Raw genomic sequence first — 20,860 nt, forward strand, 5'->3', positions numbered from 1 at the left:
TTAACGTTTATTTGTGTTTTTACATTCCTCTCTGGATTATTTGAAAAAAGGAAGTGGGAAATAATGGCAAAATATTCTCTTAAAAACCCAGTTCTTTTCAGTATCCAAAATATTAGGACCATTAGCTGACTAAAGCAGGGCTGGGGAGCTTGTGGCTCTCCAGATATTTGGTCTACAATCCTATCATTCCTTACCATTGGCTGTGGTGGCCAGGGCTGATGGGAGTTGTAGGTTAAACATCTGGAGGGCACGAGCCTCCTCAAAAGATGAAAGAGTTGTGTTTTTTTTTAAACCCTGTCAACTGTTTTGTGAGTGGATGCAAAAATTGGGTGAAATAAAGCTTGTTCTTTGGTCTGAGGAACAGGAACAAAAGGTCTGTGTGGCACTTTATGAGCTCTTTTATGTAGCATGTTTAAGACACGGTGTTCTGCGTCTGTCTTTCCATTGCAGCAAACACCGGGAAAACAGAGTATGCTCAGATGTTCAGAACAAGTCAGGAGAAGTGCAAGTGAATTGAGCTGCACTTCCCATGCTTGCTTAGCCCACACATCATTCTTAACCGATTGATGTCGTAAGGGAGAGTGGAATTTACTCCCATTTCTTTCACGTGTTGCCTTAGAACAGGGGTGGGCAACTTCAGGTACTTCAGGAGCCACGGGCTGCACTCCCCCCTCACCGCCTCCCACCCCACAAAAAAGGGAGGGGGGAAGGGGAAAGCAAGCTATATTTGTCCATTGTAAGCCTCTATGCCTGCTATGGAGCCTTAGAATGGACAAAGTTAGCCTGAAAACAAACTAGATTTGTCTGTTGTAAGCCTCCATTGCATTTTGCTATGGAGCACTTTTCCTACCTTTTTATTAAAAGAAAAAAATAGAGGTAGCAGGGGCAATGGGAGATGGTGGGGTCTGTCTTGGGGGTTTCCCACCCTCGCATGAGAATGTCTGAGACCGAGAGCTAGCCTAGTCCTTACTGAGGTGTTATACCTGTGTCTTGGCTGTATCACTTCAACCTGTATGTGGGGTGCTCACATGATTGAATGCTACTCAATAAAAATAAATACATAAAATGCCTCCATATAGAAAGCTAGCATATAGGGGAGAGAGGTTCTGACCTTGACATTCTAGCTTTCTATGTGGAAGGAAACATTTTTATTTGTAAGGGGTAACATGTGAGCCCCCACCTGTAGTCTGAATTGGTACAGCCCAGGCAAAAGTTGACCTCCTCAGGGTAAACAAGGCCTTTGTGATAACCCCCAAATCCTTGGTTGATCTGTCAAAGATTTTGGATACTGCCTGTTTCTCCAGTTTTTCTCTTCCTTGAGTCACCGCTCTCTTAGGACTTGCTTTGCCTCAAAAGTGTTAAGTGTTATTGGTTCTGTCTTAGTCTCGGGAGCAAGAGTTGCTGGAAGAAGCTCTGGAGGTTGAGCGTCAGGAGAATGAGCAAAGGCGACTTTTCATACAAAAGGAGGAACAAATGCAGCAGATGTTGAAAAGGAAGAACAAACAGGAACTTCTGGATAAATTGGTAGGTACTGAAAGATATGGGCTTCAAGAGGCATCTCCTGTCACTTAAGAAAGGGGTGGATTCTGTCTCACTTTGTCTGGCTGATTCCTGTCTCATGTCACCAAATGACAATGCCAAAGGATTGACCCTTCAGCATCATTCTTCCTCAGGACCTCTTCTAGATTGACTCTCCCTTTTTGTGTCTTAGTGCACACGTTCCTCTCCTTCGCCCAAAGAATTCAGAGTGGCATGGGTCAGGTTATTCATTTCCTATTCCTTACAACGATCCTATGGGGTAGGTTAGGCTGAGTACCAAGGCCGCTCAGCAAATTTCATGGCAGAATGGGGATCTGAACCCTGTTCCAAGTCCACATGCTAACCATTATGTTACATTGGCCCTGTGGGATAATCTATGCTGGGAACTGGCTGATATCATCATCATCATCAGTGCCTGATCTATGCTGGGAACTGGCTCTTCTGCCTTTTCTCCTCATCCCACTTCATCAGTGGTCATTCAGTTCTTTTATTTGTGTACAGGGTTGTTCGCAAGCATGTGTTGAATCTACTTAAAAAAATAACTCATAGCTACTCCATTGCCTTCATGGCCCAGCCTGGAAGTTCGTTTCGGTCCCACTGTTGTGCTCCACAGCTTTCACGTCCCATTTCTCCGCTAACATACTCCTATGGGTTGGTTTTTAAGAGCGCACCAGCTGCGTTCCGGGTTCTTGGCTCCCACACTCCCCCAAACGTTTTTTTGTTTGTTATACTTTTAAGGTCCTGTCCAATTGTTTATGTATTTTATTTCTGTTCTGCTTCCCTTCTTCCTATGGGAAGGCTGAGTACTTGAACTTCTTATCTGACCCTGAGAGATACCCACTGAAAGGGGATGGAGATTGGTGTCAGGTGATTTAAGAGGTGGTTTGGCTGCTTGGGGACAATGCTGAGGGAGAGAGCATCACATGGGAGCAAGAGGGATGTTGGCCTTTTACTGGATTTCTAAAGGAAGGGGAGTTTCATTTTAAAAAAATATTTCTAGGCCATTGGCTTAGATATTCAGGCATGCCTCCTCTCTTAGATGTTGACAGAAAAAGGGAATCCTATGGAGCCTTTTGCCTTTGCAGCCGATCGAATGTTTAAAGACCTCACAAATTGCTGGGGATCTGGTTGCGTTTTCATCCTTAAGCTTATAGTCACTTCCTGTCGTTTCCTATATTAGTGGAGTGGGCACTGAACATGCAGATGCACTTGGAGCCTAAACACGAGTGGGGGTGGGCAAGGGAGGAGCTTTGCAGAAATAGTATTGGGAAAGTCAGAGCGACCTCCCTCTCCTCAGGACCGGCATGGTCTGTGTGCGCAGCCCTCATGTTGCCATGTGGCCTGGGCACCGGGCAGCATCCCTGGAGGTGTCAGCTGGAGGTGGGTGCTGCACCCTGTGGGTGCTGGAGGTTAAGTGGAACTTCCCTTCATCCAGGGCCCTTTAAAGAACACAAGGAATTATGCTCAGAGGATGGGCAGATGTCTTGAGAGCCAAATCCTCACCAAAAGCCTCCTTTAAGGTGTGAGGGGAACTGTTCCTCTGTGGCTTAAAGGATCCAGGTGGGGCAATTCACTCCTGAGCCCAGCCACCCCCCTCCCGCATCCTGTAGGATTTTCAAAGCTGCGAGGGGATCCTTTGCCACTTAAAAGTCTCAGGAGAGGGGATTGGCCTAGGATGCTCTTCCTCTGAGGCCAATTCCCACCCCTTTCCCTGCCATGAAATTTTCACAGGTCTGTTCTTGTATCCCCCAAGCAGCTTGTAATAAAAACATTAAATAGCAAACACAGAGGGCCTGCCGAACTCCCAAGTCTAAAATGGTTCAATGGAAAAAAATCCTGTCAAATGCTGTGTTATGGCAGTAAGCAAATTAGGGCCAAATTGACTGTTGCCCTTAATGAGCAGCTGATGATGAAAACAGCAGCTTTGCATTTCACTTACCTTTAAGTCGAAGAGAACTTGCCCGTACTGGCCTGGCAGCATGGTGTTTTTTCATTTCCCCCCACATCCCTGATACACATCGTTGGCTGGAGTTGGCTGGACATCAGGCCACAGGCAAATTCCACCAGACCAGCTTCCCTAAGCCAGGCATCCCCAACCTTTCTGGACCAGTGGGCACATTTGAGAATTTGAGGAACTGCTGTGGGCGCCACCACAAAATGGCTCCTACAGAGGATGTGGCAAATCACATAATGGCTGCCGTGGGGACATGGCTAGTCAAAAGTGAGCTAAAGTGGTGGTGAGGGGGGAGAAACAGTGTGCTAAAGAGGTGCAGGGAGAGAAATAGCGAGGCTGAAGGCTGGGTGGGAATGGGAACCAGTAAGGCAAAGGGACAGAGGGGAGAGAGAGAGCAAGGCTAGAAAGGGAGAGGAAGAAGGCTGGGGAGTGGGAAGGGAGAGAAATAACGAGGAAAGGGGTTGTGGGGAGAGAAAAAGCAAGGCTAGAGTCTGCAGGTGGAGAGAGAGATTGAGAGAGAGAGAGAGAAAGGGGAAAAGTCTGTGTGGGTGAAAGGTTGTGTGGGGCCACAAAGCAACTTTCTTTCTCTGCCTCCCTGCCAACAGCTGATCTGCAGTACTTTCAGGAACAGGAAGGAGAACCTGATGCCCGAACAATTTACAAGTTTTTTTAAAAATTAATTTTTTTTTTAAGGGGGCAGGGAGTGGAGAGCTTTGAGGTTGCTGTTGGAGGCACCTGTGGGTGCTGAGTTGGGGACTCCTGGCCTAAGCCCTCCAGATGAGACTACAACTCCCAGAATCCCCATCTGGGGTATTCCATAAACTATGGAATTTGCTACCACAAGATGTAGCAGTCGCCACCAACTTGGGCAGATTTAAAAGGGGGTTCCTGGAGGATAAGAGTATCAGTGGCTACTAGTCATGATGGCATATATTATCTCCAGTATCGGAGGCAGTATGTCTCTGTATACAAGGTGCTGGAGAACATGATGGGGAGAGTGCTATTGCACTCATGTCCTACTTGTGGGTTTCCCACAGGCAGCTGATTGGCCACTGTGTGAACAGAATGCTGTATACTAGAAGGACCCTTGGTCTGATACAGCATTGCTCTTATGTTCTTAGCGATACAGTTGCTGTTTTCACTGGCAGCCAAGTGTTTCAAGTGGTGTTTAGTCTGACTCTACCAGTAGGTAGAAATGTTACAGAGTCAGTACAGGGTTGTAGTGGCTAGAGTTGGCTCTGGGCATGCGAGTGAGTGAAAAGTCACAGCTCTGCCCACTGCCCATATCCACAGTGGGCTCTGGCCTTGGAAAGATTTCCATTGAGGCAATGCAGCCCTCCACCAAAAACGTTTTCCCACCTCAGGATACAGAGACATCTCCCTCTCTTATAATATTAAAACCTGGGCTTCGTCCTATGAAGGCGGCTGGTAGGCAGCATGCTATTAACTTTTGGAACTCTTAGCTACAAGATGTGGTAATGCTTGCTAGCTGAGATGGCATTAACGCTGGGTTGGGGGCGAGGGGGGAGACAAATGCATGGAGAAGAGTAGGTCTGTCCATGGCCACTTGTCATGGTGGATGTACGGAACCTGAAGACTATGAAGCCCTTCTTTCCAAAGGCCCTCCCACTACCCCACTTTATCCTCACAGGAGCCTGGTGAGGTAGATTAGGTTTTATGTTTTACTAATTTATTTCAAAATGTATGGGCTTCTATTCCACCTAAACGGCCCTCAAAGCCACTTATAACAGTTAACAATTCATACAACCACGAAAACCCACACATAAAACACATAATAACAAAAGAGCGATAAGATGTCCACAGCAAAATAACAGGATCAGCAGCACAGGCAACAAACAAACAAACAAAAAACCAGGGGAAGGAATAATCTATACCGAAGGTGCTGTGAAACAGCATTGGGCAGCAACTGATGTTATGCAGTGGAATGTCTGCCCCCCGCTTCCCCACTGCACCCCTGTGTGCCACACAAATCAGCTCTGGAGGGTCCCCCAACCTTCTGGAGTACATTTGGTGGGAGGTGCATCAAGAGGTGCAGAGGGAAGGGGAAATCCATTTTACCAATGGTGTCCGTTCCACTGGTGGATGGAGAAGGTTGGATTTTGCCCACAGTCTTTGCTGGTGTTTTGATGATTTGTAGAGAAAGGGCTGAATGAACCTCCTGGATTAGCGAGTTCCATAATCTAGGTACTGTTGCGCTTTTGTCTGTCTTGTGGGTTTCCGGTTGACAGCTGGTTGGCTACTGTGTGAACAGAATGCTGGACTAGATGGACCCTTGGTCTGATCTAGCATCACTCTTGTTATGTTCTTAAATTGACAGATAACAACTGTCCCAAGGTTACTCAGTGAGCCCCATAGCTGAGTAGTGATTTGAATCCCATTTTCCCTTATCTTAGTCTGATGCTCTAGCCACTACATCACCCTGTCTCACTGGCCTGGTTCTTCTTTAGGTAAGAAATGCCCCCACCTCAGCAGATGGGCTAATATGGAGCAAGGCCATAGCTCTTGGTCAGCATGGGTGGAATATATGGGGGAGGCACTCCTTAAGGTTGGCATACCTTAGACATAGTCTGGCTACGAAGGTCAATTCATAACAGCTCCACTGCTAAGAGTTTATTTCTTTTAATGGCTTGGAGGGGGGAGGGGAGATTATACTAAGTCACCCAAGTGTTTCCAACTCAGCTTTAAATGCCCTTTTAATTTAGACGGGGCGAACATTGTTTTCTTACGCAGCAGTTGGTTTTACTGGAAATCCATTTCACCAGATGGCTTGCAAAAAAGAGCAGTTATAAATAACCTTTATAACATGACCAAAATAGGTAATTTAACGACATTTAGGCACACATCGCTACTAAACATATCTAAATAATATGTTGTTAATGACTGAAAGGTAATGTGAAGGGCAGGAGAAAGAAGGTTCTTGTTTGGGTTGCTTTTTTCTCTAAAGGGAAATATATATATATATATATATATATATATGGTCTCAGTTCACTTTTCTCTTTTTTTAAATCAAGATTTTATTTTTTAAATAATTTTGGGCTGAACTGTTCTAAAATATCTGTATTAGTGGTGGGCATCTCCCAAGTCGTTTTAAAGGGCAAGCTAGCATTTCGATACAGTAAAGCGTAAATAGCTCTCTCACTCTTTAGACTCTGTGTGGCCCCGTTCTTGATTGCGCGGTGAGTAATGCTAATTTGAATATGGCTTAATGAAATGTTTAATCTGAAATCAAAAACTAGTGGAGGTATCAGCCACAAAACGTTATTAATCACTATCAAGCCTTCTAAGTTCACTGTCTTTCTAAACAGATGAGCTTGGCAGGGTCACCTAAAAATTAGAAGAGAGGAGCATAAACACAATTCCTGGGAAAGGACGGACTTCCATAAGACCAGGGCCACCACTGATAAGGCCCAGCTCTTTGCCATAAAGGTTCTTCCTTCTTGGAGTGAAGGAACTTGGAGTCGGTCCTTCAAAGGTGAACTGAAGAAGAAAGTTGCCTTCCTGACAAGGCTTTAGTGTCTTTGTGGATGGGATTTTAATCTGAGCCAGAGAAGAACATTTGGGCTGTGGTGCTTGCCTTGTTTTGAAGTCAACATTATGAGCTTGCTGAGAAGCATTTCTGAGTCAGGAAATGTGAATTTTGGCATTATTACCAGAAAAGAATGGCACAAAGCATCAGTAGTTGGAGGGAAATGATGGCGTCAAATCCCACTGAGATTGCTAGTTTCAACAGTAAAAGTGGAGGATACTTGGTGTGGTCTACTCTCTAGGAATACAGTTTGAAAGCCACAGTATTGCGCTCGCCCACTGTAGTTTTGCAAATGCTTCCAAGTGGTTAAACAGTCAGCATACTGTAAATTTAATCAGGCAATATTTCCCAGGCAGACTAAAATCAACATTTATCTTCTGTTACTCTCTATTGTCAGATAAATAGCACAAGAAAAAGACTATGATGTATGAGTAATCCTGACCACCCTCCAAGCTCTATATCAGGGGTGTGGAACCGCTGGCCTCCAGGCCAGATGCAGCCTACAGTGCATTTGGATCCAGCCCACAGCTTCTTCTGATTCATTCATTCATTACGTTTCTATAGTGCCCAATAGGCAAAGCTGTCTGGGCAGCTTACAAAAGTTAGCACCCTAAAAATATAACATAATAATGTAATATAAACCATATGCATGCAAAAATATAACACAGTTTTGCACAATCAACAATAAAATCCCAGGACTTGTTATAAAACTTAACAAGATGACAATGTTAGCACCTGGCGGACCTCGCTGGCGATCGAAGGGCCACCATCAAGAAGGCCCTCCGTTGTTTCCATCCTCCGAACCCTCCCCCCGTGGCAATTAGTGTTACCCAAAAAGCTCCCGTGTGTGTGTGTGTGTGTGTGTGTGTGTGTGAGAGAGAGAGAGAGAGAGATTTTGGCGGGGCAGCTAGGGACAGAGGAGTTAATCCTACCCTCCTCATGCACTGTGATCCCTCGAAAATCCCTTTGAGCTGTAATTAAGCTAAAGAAAGAGTTTCCGTTCCTTTTTTTCTCTAGGCCTAATTGCTGTGTGCCCCTCTGATTTTCTGAGGGGGGGGGGTTGCAGGTGAGGAAAGAAGGGTTAACCTTACCTTCTCCGTACACTGCCTCCCCCCCCCCCATTGCCACTTCCTGCATGGCTGAGAAAAAAGTTCCTATTCGTGCTAATGGGATCTTCTTTTCCGAGTTTAATTACCATCCTGGAAGGGCGAGAAAGAGAGAGAAGAGGAGAAAGAGTCTGCATCATTCAGAGAAGGTAGAGAATCTCTGGGAGTCTGTAGATAATAGAGATGTAAAATTTCCGGAAATTTTGAAACCATGGGAAACCCCCCCCCCCATTTTGGGGGGCGGGGGGGGACTGGAAATTTGAGGGAAAATAGAAAAATAAGCAATACTTATTTTTAAGCACTCTTTACAGATCTAAAGTCACTTTGTTGCTTTAGGATACAGCAGGATACACCCTACAGATGTTTTGGACTAAAGTGCCCAGCGTTCCTGACCATTGGCCGTCCTGCTTGAGGCTGATAGGAGCTGAAGTCCAAAATATCTGGAGGGTACCAGGTTGGGGAAGGCTGCTTTAGGAATGTAAAGCAGCTTTTATGTTCCTGAAGTTATATTATGTATAACATGGTTTGCTCATAAAATTATCATTATATTTGAAAACTTTAAAAGTGAACTCCGTAAGTTTGTAATTATTGTCTGAATATACTTTTAAAATTTAATATACAAAGTATGATTAATTTTATGAGCAAACCAAGTTATACATGACATATTTTAGATTTCTAGTTTATATCTGACCAGAGGAAACTTCAGCAAGTAGTCCCTGAAACATCTGAATCATCCTAGAAGCCAGAAGAAGCAGAAAGAAGTAGAGGCAAAGGAAGACAAGTCCAGAAACACAGGATTCTGTAGAACAAAACCCAATCTGCCAAGAATATACATTTTCTTCCATATTATGATGTGATGACTCTATTGACATGTTGGGAAACTGAGTATGACTTGAAGTATCCCAAAATGTCTGTCAGTAAAATATACATTGGATCAATAATTTTAGTAAGAAATGGAAGAAATAACTATGCTAAGAATCTCACAGAGAGGAATAAAGAAACATTTTCCCCCATGGCTTCATTATTTCCAGACGTTTTACATCTCTAGTATTTCTATAAAAGTCTTCTTATTACATAGTTTTTAGAAACCGTTTGGAGAGGAGTAAAGGCTTCGTGACAATATATAAACACCTTGGCTTAAATTCTAAAAGGAAATATTCATAATCCAAAGCTGTTCAATTTTTCCAGTTTTTTGGAAAAAAAACAAAAACAGTCCGGGGGGGGGGGGGGATGGGGACGGAAGAGAACTGTTTTTTTTTAAATAATTTTTCCAGGGGTTTTTTTTTTCTAGGCCTTCACATTTCTGGTTGGTAATCCAACTGTTTAGGCTAGAACAATATGAGATTACTCCATTCACACAGCTGCTGCTGAAAATGGCAGTCCTGTGTCAACCTCCCTCCATCATTAAGGAAATATGTCAAGTAATGTTATCACATGCACTTTCCTGCCTCCACAGCAGCCTGTGTCATAGGGTGGGGAAATGAACAATACAGTGATATCACATTATGCAATTCTGTAACTGCATATTATGACGTGAGGAAGAAGAAATTGATGCAGATTTGCCATTTTCAGTGGCAACTGCGCGAACAGCATCATGTCTAGCTCCTGCCAAAGCTAGCATGTTCCTTTAGCCCACTTTGTTTTGTTGTTTGTTGTTTCGTTGCTGGGTATCCTGTGTATTTGAATGTGTTAACAATCCTTCTGCTTTTGTTGCCCACTCGTAGAATTTTAAGTAATTAACTCGTTTTAAGCCAGTTTATTACTTTGTATGTACACAGGCACATTAAAAAAAAAGGTTGACTGGCGTCCCTGCAAAGAAATTACTAAAGAAAAAAATAAATGTGCTGTTGGTTGTGTGCACAATAGAGCCATTGTGCGAGGCAGAATGAGGATCACCTCTATACGGCCTCAGGTGAAATCTAATGGAGAACCAATTTGAAACTGGATGGAGTTCATTGGTCGAAAAAATGTGTCTTAGATAAACATCTGATCCAAGTTAGATGCCTTTCTGTAGTGCTTGTTTTTGTGATTAAGTTCTAATTATTATTACTTAAAAAAGCATTTTTAATACATATGGCTGTGTTTGGCCTTCTGGAATAAGGGGCTTGTTATATTGTCTTTTAATGTGGAATCTATAAAAATGGCTGTTCGCAAGTTCCTCTGATTTATGAGGCTAATGCAGCTTTTTCCTATTACCGAAAGTGATCATTTTCTGGTAAACCGGGAGCATTGAGCTGTGCCCTGTTCTTCTGAAAACAGTCTTTTGAGAAGCAATTTGTTGTTCTAGGAATACACAAACCTAATGGTGGATTGTTTATGCCTTTTAAATATTTTACTCCTGGGGTTTTGTTGTTGTTGTTGTTCATTCTTTTTCATTCCATTTTCAGGAAAGTTCTCTTCTGCCTGCCTCTTTGCTGTTAGCCCAGCACAAAGACCGGTCTACGCAACTGGAAATGCAACTGGAGATTCCCAAACCGGTCAAGCCAGTTGCGTTTTCGACTGGCATCAAAATGGTAAGGCCTGTACAGGTAGACGTGTGTGTGTGTGTGTGTGTGTGTAAAAGACAGAGAAAGACGGTGTGTGTGTGAGAGAGAGGGAGTGTGTGTGTGTGTGTATGTGCACACGCAGAGGGTTATGTGCACACACGAACAAGAGAGGTGGGTTTTCTGTGTTTCTCATCAGTCTTCAGTCATTTCCAACCTAAGTCTTCGTTGTCTGCTTTGATTTGCGACTAAGAACACCAACAATGGTAAGCCCCAGGCGATGTGGTGTAGTGGTTAGAATGTTGGATTGGGACTTGGGAGATCTGGGCTCTAGTCCCCACTTGGCCATGAAGCTCACTGGGTGACTTTGGGCCAATCACTGACTCTCAGCCTACCCTACCTCACAGGATTGTTGTGAGGATGAAGTGGAGAGGAGGAGGATCATGTGAGCCTCCTTGGGTTCCTTGCAAGAGGGAAAAAAGTGGAATATAAATGTAATAATAAATAATAAAAATAAACATGCTGATGTCTAGATTCACCATAGCACCAAAGAAGTGTTCGTATAATTTGAATTTGAAGGGAGTGGTAAAGAAACTAGAATGACTAGAAGGTTCTGAAGCCTTGTCACTGTGCCAATTCATGGGAGTCATTTATACAACACATAGGAGGGTGCAGCCCATTGGATTAACTGTGTGCATTTAATTGTCAGCATATTAATTGTGTGGAGTCAATCTTGTGTGAGTGTGATTTCCACGTGGTCACTATATACGAGTACAGCCTATTCAAATTGGGGTTATGGTGGTGGAAATAGGCTGCACAGTAAGGTGATCATGTGGAGGGCTGCTTGCAGCTGATTTGCCTCCATGTGATGCAACTGTAGCTGCCCTCCTCTGTCACGTCAGCAGGATTGCGGATGGCCGTGTGCAATGGCTTTACACTGAGTCTTTCCAAGGGTTCGACTAGAAATCGTGTGGGTTTTTTACTTCCCTGGAAAAGTTCTGATTTTCTGGTTTGAGCAGATATTTTGTGTTTATTTTTCTCCCTGTTCTTATGGGCATGTTGGCTTTTTAAGTTGTTTTAAATGTTTTTATTTAATGGTGGTTTTTATTCTCTGATGTATTTGTAAACCGCCTTTGGCTTGTAGAAAGGCAGTATAGAAAAACAATAAATAAATAATAATAAGTTGGCTGGGTTTGGACATAACACTTAACTCAGGTGGGGTCGCAAGGAGGAAATTGGAAGCTTTTTCTTCCATTTTCAACCGACAGTTGGCATGTGCAAATGCAGAACTGCGGTTGACTTTAACTATACTTTAGGGCAATGAAGCTACTTGGGTAGGGGTGGGGAACTTCATGCCCTGGGGCCAAATCTGGCCCACCTTGAGGTCCCCATTCAACCCTCCGGGGTTCCCCAGGTGACATGCCCCATTTCCCTTTCCCCGGCTTTGGTGCCATTTTATCCTCATTCTAAATGATTGAAATTCCTCTCTGTAAAGCTTACGTTCTGGCAGCAGGATCTTTAAGCTACAGTATGCTGGTATTTTGGTATCTTTGGCTCCACCCCTTTTGGCTTTGGCCTCGCCCAACACTGGAATGTGGCCCCTGAGAGCTTCTCTGAAATGTCATTTGGCCCTCTGGGTGAAAGAGATTCCCCACACCTTGGAGTGGGGCAGATGCAAGCCTGAGGCTCGTTCGTGAAACACTAAACCATAATTTAGTATTGCATCTGAACGCACCCAACGTACCTCTTTCTAAAGCTTCTTCAGCTGCTGAGCAGTGCTTTTGCAGTGCCTTGAATTCTGATGTGGGTTCTGGGAGGGCTAATTTAATTGGACATTGTGGTTGTAATTCAGCCCTAATTTCTCCCTCTGAAGCCTCTTCTTCCTGTTTTATATAAACACCAACCAGTACGGCGTTCAACTTGTGTTTAATGACCGAGTCTTGTTTATGCTGCACATCAGAACCTTTGGGAGCACAGTATGCTTGTACAGCAGCAGTCCCATGTGGGTGTGCTCATTTGATAAAATAAGTGGGTGTGCACCCTCTGATAAAGAGGAACATTGAAAATTCTTGGCAAAAGAGCAGATCCTTCTTGCTAACAGGCTGAGTTTGCAAACAAAGCTTCTTTTTAAAAACAGGGCTTCCACTTGGAATTATTTATTCCTCTCCTAAAAACAATGACAACCTGGAGAAAATGGGATTCTAAGAATGGGAATCAAGATACAACTGATGGAATAAAGTATTTTTGACTGTGTATTTATTTATATAGATACAGATACAGATGCAGATATAGATATAGATATAATAAAAATAGGATATTATGTATAGTGATCACCTGTGTCCATTCTCCCCCCCCCCCACACACACACATTTCTTGCTTGGAACTAAGGAAGGAGGTGAACAGGGCTAATTCTGAGCTAGCCCCAGAACTTGTTGTCCCTTTCAAGCTGAGCCCTGGAACACCTGTGGTAATAATCAGGAAGGATGCTTCTGTGCGTAGGCGGAGTTCAGCCTGGAATCCTATGCAAATTTATTATTTATTATTATTGAAATGCTATGGTCCAAGTTTTTAAGCTACACTGTCGTGATGGCTAGAATGACAGAAAAACCTGGCTTTCTACATCCCCATTCCTAACCAAAGCCCCACAAGTCGCATTTGACCTGCTAACTCCTCTAGCCAGTCTGCCAGTTGCCTGCCCTTGGCTTTTCTGCCTCCTCCCTCAGTCCCCATACCCTTCTCTGCTGCTCCTGGTGGCTGTGGTTCCTGGCTGCTGTGCATGTTATGATACTGTGCTCCTGCACAGTGTCAAATTGTGTTCATTTAATTTAGCAGCGCCTGTAGGGGAAAATGGCATTGCCGACATGAGCGCTGCCATAGCTTGCTTACTTGCTTTACCCTTTTGTGTTTACATGACAGATGTGCACTCAGGGACAGAGTCACTAAGGAATGGTGGCAATTGCAGCTGGGATGTCACAAGGAAGAAGGGTCATGTAGAACAGAGTATGGCCCCTGGGCAACAAATTACAGCAGACTTCCTGAACCTGGAGCCCTTCAGAAGTGCTGGACTGCAGGCCCCAAAATTCCCAGAATTATGGGAGCTGCAGTCCAACCCATCCGGGGGGTGTCAAGTTGCGGAAGGCTGAATTACGCCATATATACTTCTACCCCGCAGAATGTAGTTAAACTGTGGAATTCACTACCACACGTAGTAGTGATGGCCACCACTTTGGGTGGCTTTAAAAAGAGATTGGACAAATTCATGGAGGAAAAGGCTATCAATGGCTCCAAGTCATGTTGTTGTTTATTAATTCATTCGCTTCCAACTCTTTGTGACTTCATGGTCTACCCCACGCCAGAGCTTCCTGTTGGCTGTTGCCACCCCCAGCAACCCCAGGGTCGAGTCCGTCACCTCCAGAATATCATCCATACTGACATATCTCTGGTTGTACCGATCCATTTAGTTTCCACGGCAAGAATACTGGGGTGGGTTGCCGTTACCTTCCCCAGGGATTGTATTTAGTCTGCTCTCTCTGCCATGACATTCCCATCTTGGGTGTCCCTTCATGGTTTAGCTCATAGCGTCATTGAGGTGCTCTAGCTCCAGCACCACGACAAGGTAACAATCTCCTTTGCTGGAGCCAAGTCATGATGGCTATATATTACCTCCAGTATCAGAGGCAGTATGTCAGATTCCAGGGAACATGAGTGGGAGGCTGCTATTGCACTCATGTCCTACTTGTGGGCTTCCCACAGGCAGCTGGTTGGCCAGTGTGTGAACAGAATGCTGGACTAGATGGACCCTTGGTCTGATCCAGCAGGGCTCTTCTTATATTCTTCTAATTGAATTACAGCGTTGCACATCATGCACGAGACATGAGTGAAACCCCCCTCCACCACTCTGCTGTGTGAAATGGCTTTGCATGCCAGGGGCCTTACTGGAAGCTGATGTCAGCGTTGAGGCCTCTGAAGTTCACACTGTCAAAGAGCTATGTGAAAGTCTCCACTGGGGTGCTTGTGAACTCTTTTGATCATGCGCAAGAAGTTTAAGGGTACTTCAAAGATGTCATTTGTAGCAGCGATGGTAGCACCAAACTGGAACTGGGGGTGGGTGGTGGGTGGGGGACAGTAGTTCCAGGAAGGAGGTGCTAAGTAGCATGGTGTGTATGTATGGAACTCTAGTTGTTGTTCTTGCTTAACAGTTGCTGTGCCACCAAGACCTGAGCCTGAGGATTTGCCTGGGTAAGCAGGAAGAGCAACATCATGGTTAGAGTGTTGGAGTACAACTGGGGAGACCCATCTTCAAATCTCCACTCAGCCATTGAAGCTCACAGAGTGGCCAGTCACTGTCTCTCAGCCTGACCTATTTCACTGGGTTGTTCTGAGGATAAATGATGGAGGAGAACCATGTGCACAACTCTGAGATCCTTGGGAGAGAAGTGGGGTATAAATTGGGGCGGGGGGAGTGAACTGGTCCCTATGTGGATTGTGACTGAGCAGTCTGATTACTCTTGTCTTGTAACAGCCCGATGGAGGCAGAGAGATTAGTGCAGGGGTAGGCAAGTTGACGTCTTCCAGATGTTTTAGGCTGCAACTCTCATAAGCACTGCCATGAGAGCATGGCAGGTCATGCTGGTTGGGCTGATAGGAGTTGCAGTTCAAAACACCTGGAGGGTGCCAGGTTGCCTACTCCTGGATTTGTGGCTTGCTTGCCTAAGTGTCTTGATGGGCGAAGGTGAGAGACTTGAACCAGGAACATCACAGTTTTCACACTTAAGGTCAAAGTAGACCTTAACCTCAATGTGTGGCTGCTGCTTAAAATGGTAGGCATATGTCAAGTTCCCCTCTGTAACATGTGGTAGAATTTGCATGATGCCATGATGTCACAATACTCCACTTTCCCCTGTCTCTGCCATTTATTTGGCAGCCCGTGGGGCACAGAATGTTGGCACGTCACAACACGCGCAAAATTCATCTGGATGTTACGGAGGGGAAGCAGGGAATTGGATGCGTGGCTGCCATTTCTGGAGGCAGATGTACTGTTAGAGTAATGTCTTGTTTGGCCCTCAGCCACTCTGCCATACCAGCCTTGTAGTCAACAAAGCTGCTGCTTCTCTTTAGCTGCTACTCTTCCATAACAAGTAGCTTTAATTTTTATTATAACTTAATCTGTTTCATTTTTTAACATCCCATGTTTTCATTATTCAGAAAGAGAGAGAGGACTGATTATGTACTGTGCTGGAATACATTTCTTTTTTCAATCTTAGTCCTTAAAGGCTTGCCTTGCTTGTTTTAACAAAATCTTTGTTGGCTCCTTGTAGCAAAATGCATTGTATAGTGATAATTACTTAATTCCTCAAATAACCCAGTGCCAATTGGAGCAGTGTTATCTAGGATGTCAATCTTGTAAATGTTGCAGAAGTTCAACTCATGATTCTGTAATGACACGGCAGAAAATTGGCAGGTAAAGCAACCTATAAACGTATCCTCGCAAATATGTTGGCCCAGGTCTTGCATCACTAATAAAGGACGTCCTGGGTCTTGGGTGTCCATACCAAGATCACCTTTTGGCAAAGGGATCTTACCAGGGATCCCGCCCCCCCCCCCCGGCTTCTGTATATCTTTTACCTGTCCTTGCCATAACTTCACAGGTGCACATCTGGTATAAACGGAATTCTCTACAGCTCTGGCCAGGCAATATTGCTGATCCAGAAAGGGTGCTTCTTTGGGGTGAATTAATAGTTCTGACTATGTAATCACCATTTCCTGCTTTGCCTCCTATGCTTATGTTGGCATGGAGACCAGGCAAGAAGAAGAACCAGTATCTGATTCTCAAAGCACCTCAGTGGCTGAAGCTCAGTGGCAGAGCATGTGACAGTTAACATTTACCTCTCTGTGTGTGCACCTCTCCCTTGCTCTGTGTCCCTTTTCTCTGACGCCCTGTGTTGTCTCTCTCTGGCACCTCATTTTCTCTCTCTGCGCTCTCTCTCTCTCTCTCTCTCTCTCTCTCTCTCTCTCCCTCTCTCTCTCTGTCTGGCACTCCATGTTTCTGCTGTCTTTCTCAGGCACCCCATTCTCTCTCTCTCTCTCTCTCTGGCATCCCATGTTCGTGCTTTCTCTCTTTCTCTGGCACCCCATTTTTTCTTGCTCTGCTCTCTCTCCCCCCCGATCCCTGCACTGTCACCTGCTTCTCTGTTCTCCTCCCCCAATTCCCCAGGTTGCATCTTGAAAAAACCCTCTCCCAATCATCTCCTGCTCCCCCCATAAGCTTACCAGGTGGCAGTAGTCCCTTTTTATCTTTAAAAACTAAAACAAAAAAATGTTTGTACTGGCCTGGCATACTTCAGATTGAATCTCCAGTGAGGTTCCAACTGCTCATCGTCTTCATTTCCCAACGAATGGCGATAATCCATTACATTGTATGAACCTGTCATCCTGGCAGTCGTTTCAAAATAATAGATGCCTTTACATACGGGACAACAAACAACCCTTGTTGGCTCTTGGGCAGGGCTGGCTCCACCTTACTGGCAGACTAGTTGCTCACCTGGGCAGCACAGTTCAAGGAATGGCTGCACTTGGGTTTTTGGAGTTTCCAGTATGTCTCCTCTTTGAGACATACAGACATACTGGATGCATTCAGTATGCTGCAGCTGGTACAGAACGCGGCGGCTCGCCTGATTAAAGGCAGCCGCTGGCAAGATCACATCACTCCAGTGCTGAAGGAGTTGCACTGGTTACCAGTTGTTTTCCGGGCCAAATTCAAGGTGTTGGTTTCGACCTTTAAAACCCTATATGATTCCGGCCCAGCCTATCTTAAGGAGCGCCTCCAGCAGCACCAGACAGGCCGCTTAACAAGATCAGCCTCGGATGGCCTTCTCTCTGTCCCATCAGCCAGGACAGCTAGACTGGTGGGGACGAGGGAGAGGGCCTTTTCTGTGGTGGCCCCCACTCTGTGGAACTCCCTCCCTAGGGAACTCCGCCATGCCCCCTCTTTAATGAGCTTCCGCTGTGCATTAAACACGTGGTTGTTCAGGCAGGCATTTGGGGTGGGTTAGGGTATTTTAGAAAATGTTTTTATTGTAGAATTTTATTGTTTTAAACTGTTTTATTGTATGCTGTACATCGCCCAGAGTGGCTGGGTGACCAGCCAGATGGGCGATTAATACATTTAATAATAAATAAAATAAATAATAAATTTGGTACTGGAATTCTCATTTTTTAAAGTGTCTTTAAATAAGTAAATAAATTAATCTGTGAACAGGTTACAAAGGAATGAGGTGTAACTGTAGCTCTTAGCCATGATGGTTATGTCCAGAGGTAGTAGGCCTCTGAGTACCCGTTGCTGGAGATAAGCAATTGGGGCGGGGGGCTGTTGCCCTCATTCATCTGGTTGGACAAAGTGGGGTGCTGGAATGGATGGACACTTGGTCTCCTTCAACCAGTGCCAGTTCCCTTGGGCGAGACGCCTGCAATGGCCCGCCTCCCTCATTGGGTCTGTCTTCACACCGCCCTTGTCACCAGCTGCTCTTGCTCCTCATCCTCTTTCTCATCACTGCTGCCACTTGCTTGCTAGACAGGCAGAGAGCCAGTGAGGAAGTTGGCAGTAGCATCTGCTGCTGCTCCCCCCCCCCACTGCCTAGGTCAGAGCGAGAGGCAGGTGAGCAAGCAGGTTGCCGTGTTGAAGAGGAGGAGCAAGTCCAGGGGGCCCTTGTCATTGGGCCCCTGCTGAGGTGCGGGCCCTAGCAGGTGCCTGACTGTACCTGCCCTTGACCATGAACTTGGGCCAGCGGTGCTGCTCTTGTGTTATTATAATACCGCTGATTGGGGCCAACTCTGCAGTGGTGCTTAGCATAAACCCACTTTCCCCAATCCTCTGAAAAGGCCTGTAAGTGCTGGGGAGTTCTGTTGTACTCTGGAGTGTCTTCGGCCAGACCCGAAGCTGTAGGTTTTTTAAAAAATTGATATAACGATGGCTCTACAGCAGCATCAGGCATATTTTTTCTGTGTGAAGAAAGGGTTCAAGTAGGAACACGTTTAGCTGGATTTGAGAAGTTTGAACTCTGTATTGTATATATTTTTTTTCTTTTCCTTTTCTTTTTGTTATTTGAAGTGTAAACCAGACAGAGCCTGTTGAAAAGCAGCCTGTCATCAGATCGCTTTTTTAAAAAATGTGTGCTAACCTGCAACTAACGTATAAGGTCTTTTAATTATTTCGGGGCTTACTACGTAACTGCTGGTCTATCAAAGCACTCAAGTGTTTGGCACAATTAGCTTGGCTTTAGAACACGCCCCCCCTTGCTAAAAACGGAGCTTAACACTACTCTGAACAATGGATACTTGCTACCTTTTGTACTTTGCTATTCACCTGAAAGCAATGAATCTGCTTCTGGAACCAAAAGTTGAGGTGGCATCCCCAGCTGAAATGAATGGCCTGATCCTTTCCTGCATTGAGCAGGGGGTTGGACTCGATGGCCTTGTAGGTCCCTTCCAACCCTACTATTCTATGATTCTATGATCCTGTCTGAAGTAAGTGTGCTTAAGATTGCAGCCTAATAATTGCAGCTTCGTTTGGACGCATTCTCCCCTTGCACGCTTGCTTCTTTCTCCCCAATCTATTTCCCTCCCTTGTCTCCCCTGCTGTAAGCTCCCTGGGGCAGACCTGCCCATTTTTTGTCTCTGTAGAGCAGCCTTCTCCAACTTGGTGCCCTCCAGATGTGTTAGACTGCAACTCCATGGCCATTGACCATGCTGCCTGGGACTTATGGGAGATGTAGACCAACACATCTGAAGGGCACCAGGTTGGAGAAGGCTGCCATAGGGTGCCATATTGAACATATATGAATCTGCCTTCATATACCAAGTCAGGCCATTGGTTCATCTAGCAGCTCTCCCATTATCTTGTATTGAGACCTCGGCCAGCCGTCTTGATACCTGAGGCCCTTTTAACTGGAGCTGCCAGGGGTTCAATCTGGGACTTTGTGCAAGCAAAAGGTGTGTTCTGCCACTGAGCTATGCAGCCTCCTTGAAAAGTTATTCCACATTCTTTTTGTCTAGAGCAGGGGTCCCCAACTTTTTTGGGGCAAATTGGTATGAATGTAATTTTGAGAGAGTGCTATGGGTGCTCTCACAAAATGGCTGTTATCAGGGGGGCTTGCCCACCCACAGAATGGCTGCTATTGGGGAGGAGTCGCAAAGCACACATTTCCCACTGGTGAGGCTAAAAGAAAAAAAATGTACCCAAGAACTTAACTACAAGGCAGGAGTGTGGTCTGAGCTCCAAAACACAGAACTGCTTTGTTGAACCCATAGTTTTTCTGCTCCAAAACCCATTTTACAGAAGGCAGATTGGTGAGGCTAAAAGACATGAAACTCAGCCAAGAATCTGAGCACAAGGCAGAGGTGGGGTCTGAGCCATAAATGTGAAATCACATGGGGCCCAGAGGCATTCTTGGACATAATGATGGTGCTTGAGCCAGTGCATTGCTTTGCAACAAACCAGCCTCCCAGTTAAATGAACCTTTAAAAAAAAAAAAACCAAAAGCATGAGGGGCAGTGAGCCAGGAGTCAAGTGGCACTACTAGGAGAATATGTCCAAATTGCTTATTGTACTGCCTGTACTTTAAGATCGCCCTTGGAGGCCCTGCTCCACAGAGGTTATAGTGGCTGCCCAGGACAGGGCCTTCTCGGTGAAGGCACCAGGGTTCTGGAGCTCCCCTGGGAGAAGCTTGCTCAGCCCCCCTCCTTGCTGATCTTCAGGGGCCAAAGTTAGTGGTATTTGCAGAGAGCCTGTGAGATTCTCTGGGCTGGCTTGAATGTCACGATAAGCCACGCTGAAAACAAGCCTTGATGGGTTGGTTAATCGCGCACTAACCCACACTGCTGCTGACAGATAATTAGGCATACTCTGACTTGCCATGGTTTGTTTCCCCCTTCATCCTCCTGCCCACTTCCAGCATGTATCCCAGGGGCCTTTGCAGCACAACCCCTCTATATTCCTGCTGTGATGAGATTATCCCCCTTGCAAAATACCTGCATTGACATATATATATACCATATCTTTGGAAGTGAGGGGGGGAGGGTCCCTTACTGTTTAGGAAGCGGTGGCTGAGGGATTTATTTTCTTTAACACTTGAAAAAAAAAAGCCTCTTTGGCTGCTCCTCACAGCTTATTCCTCTTCCTACTACAGCTGTGAGTGTATGTGTGATTGAGTAAGCATGTGCACCCCCAGTTCAG

General features: G+C 45.3%; 1 protein-coding gene across 3 annotated transcripts in view; it reads left to right on the plus strand.

Moving 5' to 3' along the window:
- The window catches only part of MNAT1 (MNAT1 component of CDK activating kinase), a 166,221-nt gene that overhangs the window by 57,471 nt on the left and 87,890 nt on the right, over positions 1 to 20,860 (plus strand). For all 3 annotated transcript variants that reach the window (XM_084836546.1, XM_084836537.1, XM_084836555.1), the window contains 2 exons: positions 1,384 to 1,524; positions 10,534 to 10,659. In XM_084836546.1, coding sequence (XP_084692672.1) covers positions 1,384 to 1,524; positions 10,534 to 10,659 — 267 coding nt within the window. The remainder of the gene's footprint in view (positions 1 to 1,383; positions 1,525 to 10,533; positions 10,660 to 20,860) is intronic.

This window comes from Heloderma suspectum, chromosome 1, assembly GCF_057233095.1.
Source record: "Heloderma suspectum isolate Gila_16-S chromosome 1, 16-S_ref, whole genome shotgun sequence".
In the NCBI taxonomy this organism is placed as follows: domain Eukaryota; kingdom Metazoa; phylum Chordata; class Lepidosauria; order Squamata; family Helodermatidae; genus Heloderma; species Heloderma suspectum.